This window comes from Melitaea cinxia, chromosome 9 (assembly GCF_905220565.1).
Source record: "Melitaea cinxia chromosome 9, ilMelCinx1.1, whole genome shotgun sequence".
NCBI lineage: Eukaryota > Metazoa > Arthropoda > Insecta > Lepidoptera > Nymphalidae > Melitaea > Melitaea cinxia.
Window position 1 is genome coordinate 12,615,694 of NC_059402.1, and position 10,890 is coordinate 12,626,583.

At 31.8% G+C, this 10,890-nt stretch overlaps 1 protein-coding gene across 1 annotated transcript; it reads left to right on the forward strand.

The window, feature by feature from the left end:
• Positions 1-5,130: 5,130 nt before the first annotated feature.
• On the forward strand, positions 5,131-9,773 carry LOC123656308 (GTP-binding protein 128up). Its single transcript, XM_045592013.1, has 7 exons — positions 5,131-5,344; positions 5,498-5,618; positions 5,930-6,105; positions 6,979-7,218; positions 7,595-7,763; positions 8,411-8,663; positions 9,477-9,773. The coding sequence occupies exons 1-7, from the start codon at positions 5,303-5,305 to the stop codon at positions 9,577-9,579; spliced, it is 1,104 nt and encodes a 367-aa protein (XP_045447969.1). The 5' UTR covers positions 5,131-5,302; the 3' UTR covers positions 9,580-9,773.
• The last annotated feature ends 1,117 nt before the right edge of the window (positions 9,774-10,890 follow it).

Below are 10,890 nucleotides of genomic sequence, written 5' to 3' on the forward strand. Positions count from 1 at the left end.
GTTTTATCATACCTACTTTACCTATAAAGAGCGAAATTTCAGCGTAAATTGTACTATGATTAAAAAAAAATATTCTAAAAATTTCATTACTTTTGGAATTCAGGAAACAACATGCAAATATTTTCCAGTTTTTACTAAATTAAACTTGTTGATCTTTTGAGACTTGCTATCAAAGCTATTTGGTAGTAGTCTCAAAAGATCTTATTATATCAAAAAGTAGGAAAATTTTATCTTACATAATTTTTTAGTGCTGAGCATGAATATGTATTTGCGAGAAAATGGAGATAAAATTACGAGTAAGATATTTAATAAACTATGACGCTACTGAAATGAAATTCAAACAGAATCTAACCCTCTCTTTAACGAACCTTAATGAGGCAGCATCATTAATATGCTGATGTCTCATTATATTTATGATTCGGTGAGTTTATGATCCTTGGAACATGTCTTTTCATCAAATTTCATTGTAAAAGATGATTAGACTCACATAAGATTATTGTGAAATCCGTGGCTTGGAATTATTTTTGGTCTATTTCAAAGTCACTTTATGGAAGCGAAAAGTTGTTAATAGAATTTTAATATTACCATTACTTGTACAAACTCTACTACACAGTTAGATATAGTATAGAAATTCTTATCACATAAAGTGGCTGTAATAAGCGCATAGTTCTACATTTTTGCCATTTTCCCGTTATGAATTCTGACTTCCATTTTTACCAAGATAAGGATTCAGAGTGAATTCGTACTCGGCTTCGGTTTTAGAAATCGAAATAAATTATTTATTTAATACAATCCAATGATTTTAAAATCATATAGAACTGTAGAAAGTTACCTTCATAAGAATAATGTCACAACAGAACTTCGAACTATCAAATAAATTGACTTTGGAGATTGATTCTAATAAAATCTTGAGACATTTTTGGCTGTATTAATAAAATCACAAATATATTTGCTTAGGACATTAAACAAACAATACACAATTTAAATAAACAATATTGGATCATGAATTCAATGATTTCAGTCATCTACCGAAATTATTTAACTAGCATCGTCCCGATGAATACCAAGGTGAAAACAATGTGACCCCGGTCAGCGTCACCTGTCGATCATTAATAACTTTCAAACCCCGATTGTTTTCACTTTAATTACGGAATCTAATAAATTGTGATTTATTCCTGTCCGATTTAAGGGTGACGGATTAAACTAAAGTTGAGCCATTAGGAGTTTCATTGAAATTGTATTTGGAGAAACATGTTCATACGAAAATTGAACAAAAATTGTAATTGAAGTGCTTTCATTAGTTCATTAGGCTTTATGCCGTCGACTTGGTACTTTTTTTTATATAAAAATATGGCAAACGCCTGATAGGAAGCGGATACCGTAGCTTATGTACGCTAGCAACACCAGAATCGTTGCCAGCACGTTGCCGACCCTCTGAGCTCTCCAGGAACTCTGGCTATCATGCATACCACAAACACTGAGAGCAATGTTATTCAGCTGTGATATATCCAATGATGATAAGGTTGAGGTAGGCACTTTACCAGTCTCAAGAGAGTCGTTGGATCTCCTACTGGGCGCATCCTCAGGTGGCGGATAGGGGAACGCCACCCACCTGCGAGTGAACAGCGGTTGGGTTCGCTCGCCCGCCCTGTGGCGCGAGAGCGCAGCTTGCCGGCCGAGTCTTGCTGGGCTCACTGGAGCTTTGCTCGGTTACTCGGTGCGATCCAGTGGACCTGTGGGGTCAGCTGAGGTGGGCACGGAGTTGCAGGGCGGCGTGTGGCGCCGGGAGGCTCGGAGTTGCGGGTGCATTTCAAATACTGCTCTGGTTTTATCAGAGTGAACCCATGAGCGCTAGCACTAGAGGTACGGGCGTGTGGGTTCGCTCGACCTCCCCGTGGCGCGAAATCGCGGTGTGCCGGCCAGGTTGTACTGGCTCCCTGGAGATTGCTCGGTTGCTCGGTGCAACCCGGCAGACCTACTGCGTGGGGGCCGGGCTGTGCTGGCTCCCTGGAGCTTGTTCAGTTGTTGGTGCAGTCCGGCGGACCCGTAGGGTAGAGTCGTGCCGGGGTCCCTGGAGCTTTTCTCGGTTGCTCGGTGCGATCTGGCATCGGAGGTCTGGCAGGCCTGACCTCCAACGCCGATGTACCCGGGCGTTGGAGGTCAGGTCTATCTGGCTTGAAGGTGGGACGCTCCCAAGAGCGGAAAATAATTTCATTGTCATTGTATGTTGATTTTGGTCACTTAAATAAATGGAACAACTACATTAATTCGGATTAATAGTATTATATAATGCTATAATAGTTTAGATGGTTTCAAAGCCAAAATATAAGACATAGTGTGATATTTTACAGGCTACACCGTTATTTGATGAATGCACAACCCTGTGTCCCCATTTTACAGATAGTAGACTGGTCCGGTTGAGCGTCCCTTAAGTGGGGTGGCCGGCTGGGGGTCGGGGGACCTTCGGTTGGCTTAAGACCCACACGTCGGTAGTGGTGGTAGGAAAAATTCGTATAGATTTTGGAAAAAACCAAAATCGTGGACTTTTTTATCTTAGTTCCCTTGATAATTTTGAACAAGACTCTAGACTGTTTTCTCTTAATTTTAACAACAATCGACTTACGTACATATACATACCTACTTTATTATTCAATCCTATCGAACCTTTAAGCCTATACAGTGATCATACTCAAATTAACCGTAATGGTGATATTTCGGAATCAAAAAACAAGAATATATCCGACACAAAAAGTGGAATAATTATATGCTTTTTCCTCTGCCTATAACTATTGCTTATCTTTTGATTTCTTTGCATATACGTTTTTTAATTTTTAGGGTAAAATTGACACTACTGTAAGCTTTTTTTATTTATTTTTAATCGTAAGTAATATAAAAGTAATAGCTTAAACTATTTTGATAGAATTAAAACATAGTGCATTTTTAATAGTAATTGTAGGACTTTCAGTTGAGAGAGTCGAACATTATGCATATTGGTTTAACGTTCTACCTATAAAAAATCAATATTATCGAATTTGTAATGTAATACACCAAACTTGAACGTTATAGAACAAAATTACAAGGGCTGAGTGTATTTTCAATAATTTATTAGTTTCAATTAGAATATAAATAACAGTTGCAAACGAAAAAAACTCGACTTCAAAGACAAACTTAAATAATTATTACTTTGACTAGTAATATTACGTTAGTATAAGAAAAAATAGTTAAGTAAATACGGTTATCGGAGATTACTCAAAAAGTAGTCACTAATCGGTCCACCCAGTCAAAAATTCTGAGGTAACATACAAAAAAAAAAAATACAGTCGAATCGAGACCTTTCTCCTTTTTTTGGAAGTCGGTTCAAAATAAATAAATTAATATCAACACAATACATACACGGTCGTCTGTTCCTAAAGTAAGCAACTTAATGCTTGTGTTATAGGTAACAGTTGACTGTTAAATAAGCAATATACGCTCTGCTGTTCTTAGGGAAAGGGCAGTATGTGTCATAAGTTGCTTTTTTTTTGATGTTGACACAATTTTATTCCTTTTATGATTACAATTATAAAATATATCATTAAACCTGTTGTTGAAAACTATTATTATTAAACCATTTATTTAGTTGAATCAACAGAATTTTTAACTCAATTTTAACTAATTTAACATATTTTAATTTTACTGCTTTTTACCTAAGCAGTGAAGTATATAAATCGAAACTGTTTATTTCAAAATTAAAAATAGTTTGCTATAGTTTTATATGTTAATTTTTTAAAACTAACTCACCTGTGATCGCCCAAAGCTCTTTCAAGCATTCCTCTCTCGACCGTTGAATGGCTGAGCGTTTCTGAACCTCCGGTCCCGACTCCAAGTATTCAAACAGCGCAGCACCAAGTAGCACATACAATACCACAAGTACGACTAAGCCGAGCTGGGAACACGATGCCCTAACACAAGCAGCGGTTAAACGTTTCAATGCGTTCGGCTTATCCCGTCCATCGAGAGACACAACAGAAGACATCGTTAGTTCAGAGTTTAAAAATTTTATTTATCACACGCGAACGATAGTGATGTCATTTTACGGATTTTAGTGATGTCATTTATTGATTTTTGTAGATTTTTTTTTATATTTATGTAATATTTGCAATTATATCAAATGATGTGTTTGTACTGAAACCAAATAATTATCGCATTTACTGCAAAAATTGAATATTTAAATGCCTATTAATAAATTCTAGTTTATTAAAAAGCTAATAAGTACCTAGTGACTTGATATAAAAACATATTTTTGACTACCGCTGTTATTGTTTTGACATATTTAAAGAAATAAATGTACCTATATCATTTTACATTAACTGTTCTACAGTACTTAGAGACTTAAATTTCCTTTGCTGGAAAGATATTCATTAAAATTATTTTTGTGCTTTCAAAAATATTTTTACTTACCATAAAGAATTAAACTACGTGCATACTTCAAAAACATTCATCCTTACTAATTAATCTACACGCTTTTCGCACTATATTAATTTTAAAGGCTATTTAAATTTTTTAAATATCGTCATATTATTTATAAATTTTATAAATTATTCCATCTTATTCTATTATTTAAACTAACACTCATTATATTTTTATTTACTAATAGTTTTTAACATCGAATGTTTAGCAAGTTCGTAAACTTGTTAAAATCAACGCTGCGTGACGAGACACACGATCACAATGGCGCGCAAGGTTGTACTGAAGCATTTCTGTTTCAAACGAACCCCCAAACGGTATCCCACAGTTTCTGCTACAGACTTTTATGTTCATTGCGCAAACCTGCGGGAAAAGCATTTCCACGTGGTTAGGCTTATTTATTTTCCTTTAGTTACGACATCTATTGGCGGGTTTCTAAATTTCCTTTAACAAATAGTAGCGCCATCTACTAAAATAATTATGTACTATGAAACACTGCTGGTATTTTGAATAAAAATGTACCTACTAACGTAAAATAACTTCAATTGGACATTTTATTTTTATTTTCAAATATTTAATAAATTTAATGGGAAGATTAAATAACACACTATATTTTCAGATTTCAATATGATTTAGTTTGGAATTTGGATTTAGTAGATTGGTTAAATTGGTTACATTACTTTGGTCGCTATCGAATGTCATTTACGTCAGTTTGATACTCGGCGCCGACTGATTCTGGAAGATTGACACGCTTCCAGTTTATATTATAAGATCAGCAAGTGAAATTTATCAAATCTTACTTTAAGCTATTTATTATCAGTGAAAATACACGTAAAGGCTTTTAAAAAACGTAACAATGAGTACTATATTAGAAAAAATCGCAGCAATAGAGGCCGAGGTTGGTAGAAGAGGTTATAACTTTTTTACTTAAAATAGTATTTAAAGTCGAATTAACCAATACGGATTTATTTAATATTACTATTATCTACACCAGCGATGCTGTTTATATGTTCTGTAATGACATATAAAAAGAGTTATGAACGGTTTTCAGATGGCCCGAACACAAAAAAATAAAGCAACTGCTCTCCATTTGGGATTACTAAAAGCGCGATTGGCTAAGCTAAGACGTGAATTAATTACACCCAAAGGTGGCGGCGGTGCCACTGGTGAAGGTAAGAATTGTAGAATATGTTTGTAAACAAAACAATAAAGTCTTCAATATGTTTCCTAAAAACATTATAGTTTCCTAATAAAAAGAAAAATTCCTTTATTATATGTAGGTATACAGCTTTTATTACTTTGAATTAAATCTACTTTGTATTCCAAATCATTATCAAAATTTATCTTATAAGATACTTCTGACAAATATAAAAAATTTAAATACGTAAATAGCTTTAACCAATCAAAGTCACTTATGAATATATATAGATGTTTCCATAAGAAGGCATAAATTGGTTAATAAATCAAGACTTATTATTATCAGGTTTCGATGTTGCTAAAACTGGAGATGCACGTATTGGATTTGTCGGGTTTCCATCTGTGGGCAAATCAACTCTGTTATCCAATTTAGCAGGAGTTTACTCTGAAGTAGCAGCGTATGAGTTCACAACGCTGACTACCGTGCCTGGATGCATTAAATATAAGGGTGCTAAAATACAGGTCTGTAAATGATACATTTGTAAGAATGGGTAAATTCATTAGTGCTTTACAAAAAATAACCGTGTAGTCTTGTGGTACACCAGATAGGAACGAAGTTAATTATTATAAAATATAAATTTCAAGTCCTATTCGAGGTATAAAGAAAATAATTATTCAAGTATACATTTTTTATTATGAGTTTTTTATTGATAAAAATAAAAAAAAATTACTTTACAAAATTATCTTAACACCTATATTTTATTTACAGTGATTTATAAAAATATATAATAATTATCAAATGATATAATAATAATAGAAAACTGCAAAAATAATAACAGTCATCACTAGACTGTATATTATATTGGACACTGTATAGCCATCATACATGACAACATAAGAATCTTATCCTTTTATTTAACATTATGGACGTTTTTTGCCGGCTAGGGTATCTTTTCGCAACACCACAAGGAACTTCATTCCAAAAAAACTAACTACAATGAAACCATTTGGAGCTGAAGGCTCAAAATATACTCATATAATCATAAAGTCTAATGTCATGAGGCATTTGAAAATTAAAATTATGAGGCAAAGTACAACCTTCTAAAATCATTAACAATAAAAATCTACTCTAATAGTTGTCTAAATTTGTAATCAATCAATCCTATAGCATGTAGTAAAAGATAAAAAAAAAATTTAAGATTAAAATAATTTAAGAATGACAGATTCTGTGTTTGTAGCAATGGATAGATAATTTTTTGTACCACTAATTGTAACTACTCATCAACAATTAAATGTTGTATGTAAAATATAATCTAGTCATCAGAGCAAACCTAAGTTACTTTTTATTTACTCAAATTTTCTCCCAGCTAGTAATGAATCGCTATACATTTACAGTTGCTTGATTTGCCTGGAATTATTGAAGGAGCCAAGGACGGCAAGGGTCGTGGTCGTCAAGTCATAGCTGTGGCCCGAACATGTAGTCTTGTCTTCATCGTCCTGGATGTATTGAAGCCGTTGCAGCATAAGAAACTATTGGAACACGAGTTAGAAGGTTTCGGATTGCGGTTAAACAAGCAACCTCCGAACATAAATTTTAGAAAAAAAGATAAAGGAGGAATCAATTTGAACATTACTGTAAGTTAAAGTTACTTATACTCATGCGATGTCCTTCTTAATCAATACATTTTTTTTTACATTTTTTATTGTTTCTATAAAAGTTTTCAAGCAGAGAATAAGGCTTCCACAAATTCATTTCAATGATTTTGATTTATTTGCAGCTTTCTATGCTTATGCAGCTATTACTCAGGGAAAATTAAGACAAATTTACAAATAAACTATATGTATATGCAGCCTACGCCTTTTAATATATTGTAAATAAATAAACTGTCAAATAAATTATCACTAATTATTTATTAAAGAGTCTCTAAGAAGAAACAAATAAAAGAAACTTATTTTAACGAACAAGTGTCAAAAGATTTGACGTGTGATTGACTTTTTATATATATTTCAGTGCCCACAATCTGAATTGGATCAAGAAACAGTTAAAACTATTCTCTCCGAGTACAAGATACATAATGCAGATATAACTCTCCGATATGATGCCACTAGCGACGATTTGATCGATGTCATTGAAGGCAACAGGATATATGTACCTTGCATTTATCTGCTTAACAAGATTGGTGAGTTTGTATAATTATATTACAAAGTTCTAATGGTGAAATAATTCTTAAACTAGTATATAGCTTTAACTAAAATAGACAATTATTTAACTGACTTTAATAAAGGAGGAGGCTACTCAATTCGATCGTATATATTTTTTTTTAATATATGTTCGGGGATAACCGTTTATGAACCTTTCTTGACAATTTTTTTTTTTGGTTTGAAAATGAGATATTCCAACGGTGGAATAATACAGACTGTTAGTACTTACCTACCTACCTAGACTTTTCGGTTAACAACTTCTACTGATCAAACTAATTCACCAAGGGCCAAAAGTGTATGTTTTCTATCAGTCATTTCTTTTATAACTTTGTAAAAGGAGGAGTTATTCGTCTGTATTTTTTTTTTAAATATGTGTTATCTCCTAACTTTTTACTGAGAGTACAAATAGCAATAATTCTTTTTTAATCGAAAGCTGGTGCTTGTCATGTGGCCCCATTTGAAATTGTTTGAGATCTGACAAGTACTTTTTGAGTTATCCTTAAATTATTAAGAATGTATTTAATTGAAAAAATTTTCATTTACCTAAGTTGTTTATTTCTGACATAGTTTTGTTTTGTTTGAAAGCAAACATAATTATTCTATGATTTATCCAATTTTATTATAGATCAAATAAGTATAGAAGAATTAGATGTCATTTACAAGATTCCTCACTGCGTACCAATCTCTGCTCACCATAAATGGAATTTTGATGATTTGTTGGAAAAAATGTGGGAATACTTGAAACTTATTAGAATATACACTAAACCTAAAGGACAACTGCCTGACTATAATGCACCGGTTGTTTTGCATGCAGATAGGACATCCATCGAGGATTTCTGTAACAAACTTCATAGATCAATTGTAAAAGAATTTAAATAGTAAGTAACTGAAATTTTATTTGCAACATTGAAATTATAATGTTATTTGCTAAACATTTTGCATATATCTTTGAAAAAAATTTTTAAGGCTGTAACGCTGAGGAAGCTGCGTAAGGTACATTTTATATTTTATAACTGGCTGTCCCCGCAACTTCGTCTGCATGGAATTTAAGAAAAATTTAAATTTTTAAATTTAATTATTGTTCAGTTCGTAGAGTTATAAAATAAATAAATTTATAAAATGAAAGTAGCTTAAGTTATTCCTTACTACATCAGCTATCTGCCAGTTAAAGTCCCGTCAAAATCGGTCCAGCCATTTTAGGGATTAGCCGGAACAGACGGACAGACAGACAAAAATTGCATAAAATGTTATTTTGGTATAAATTCAGTGTACACATCCATATGCATCTAGTAAAAAGCGGTTATTTTAATATTACAAACAGACACTCCAATTTTATTTATTTTTATAGATTACTAATCAAAATTTAACAGATTTGATTGCCATCCAGAGTGAATCTTTGTGCCTGTACAAATATTTATTCTGATCAGATCGTTGTACTTCTATAGCAGACTGTTTGGTTCAACGTGAATGTGACTTGAAGAGCATGAACACAGAGTTGGTTCTTCCTATCATTATAATCATAGATAGCAGTAGTTATAATCGATTGGAAATTTAACTGCCGTACCACTCAAGAAAAACTAACTCTAACCCATATTCTTCAAAAGAGAGAATATCTGTCCAGCTGTGATTCATTATCAATTTATTTCTGTGTACATATAATTGTTATAATTGTAAAATTTATAATTTTTCAGTGCCTTAGTCTGGGGATCGTCCGTAAAACATCAACCGCAGAAAGTAGGAATAGAGCATGTACTAGCAGATGAAGATGTGGTTCAAATTGTTAAGAAAGTCTAATAAACAAGATATATATATTTTCAAAGATTGACAGTGAAATGAAATATATTTTGAATCCTAAAGTTGTTAAAAATATAAATATATGCTCAATAATACAGAAGTTACTATATATCAATATCAACCACGAACAAGTAATAAATTTCTGTTGTCTGCAAGAAATGTTTTTATAGTTATGTTAGAAACAAAAATTTCAAGATTTCATATTTTATTTTAATAGTTCTGTGCATAAAATGATGCGTTTATAATTTGCAGTCCGTTTTAAAAAAGGTAATGGGTGATAATTATTTTCTGCATAAATTTATAACTGCTGTTGTACCCTGAACAACGCGAGTGGTTATATCTGCGAATAATAAATAAGTCTTAAGTTTGGAATGAATCAAAAAAGGTCTAAATATTCGAACACCGCGTAAGTCTGAATAGTGTAAATTGATATTACTGGAAACTATTTGAACATGTATGTTTGAAAAAAAAATGCAGACAATACAATATAGAACCTCTTTAGTATAGCACCTAATTACAAATGTCTAATTTAAGTTAAAAATATCTCTTAACATATAAAATTGTCGATTTATCTACCTTCACCTGGCAATAACAAATTATTTTATTCATCAACAAATTTTGTTTTTAGAATACACACAATGCACAAATAAAAATACGATTGAAAAATTTAAAATCAATGTTCAATTTTCAAAATTCTTTTTATTAGTGGTCTGTTTTTTCTTTCTACATAGCCATTAAATCTGGTAAACTGTAACTGTTACCTATGATGATTATTTTTACTAAAAAAAATTAAATATATTTGTAACGTTCATCAAACTTTAAAATGTTAGGTAAGTAAAAGTTATCATAACAAAGGATATTTTTTACAGCTTGCAACATATTGACTATTAATTAAAATTGCTTTTGATATATTTTTGTTTTCACTCTCGTTGACAAAAATATATTATAATAATATAATATATTACAATAACTATTCATCAAGTACAATAACGTTATTTTTACTATTAAGACATATATTTGCAAAGTGTAAATGAAATATGTTATCTTACATTTTAAAAGAAATTTTGTATCTTAAAAGCAACTGACCCAAAAACAATTGTGAAATGATGAGAGTCATATATATTACCTTTATTGAGACAAAAATTTTGCGATGTCTGTGCAAAAAGTATAAAAAAAGTTTAACCACGAAACTATATTTCTTACGAAACTTCAAGATAATGAAATTTTTTGTTTTCTCTTTGATTACATAATTATTGTGTAATTGGTTTGTTCCGTATAAACTATACAGAAGCCTCATAAAAAATATATAAA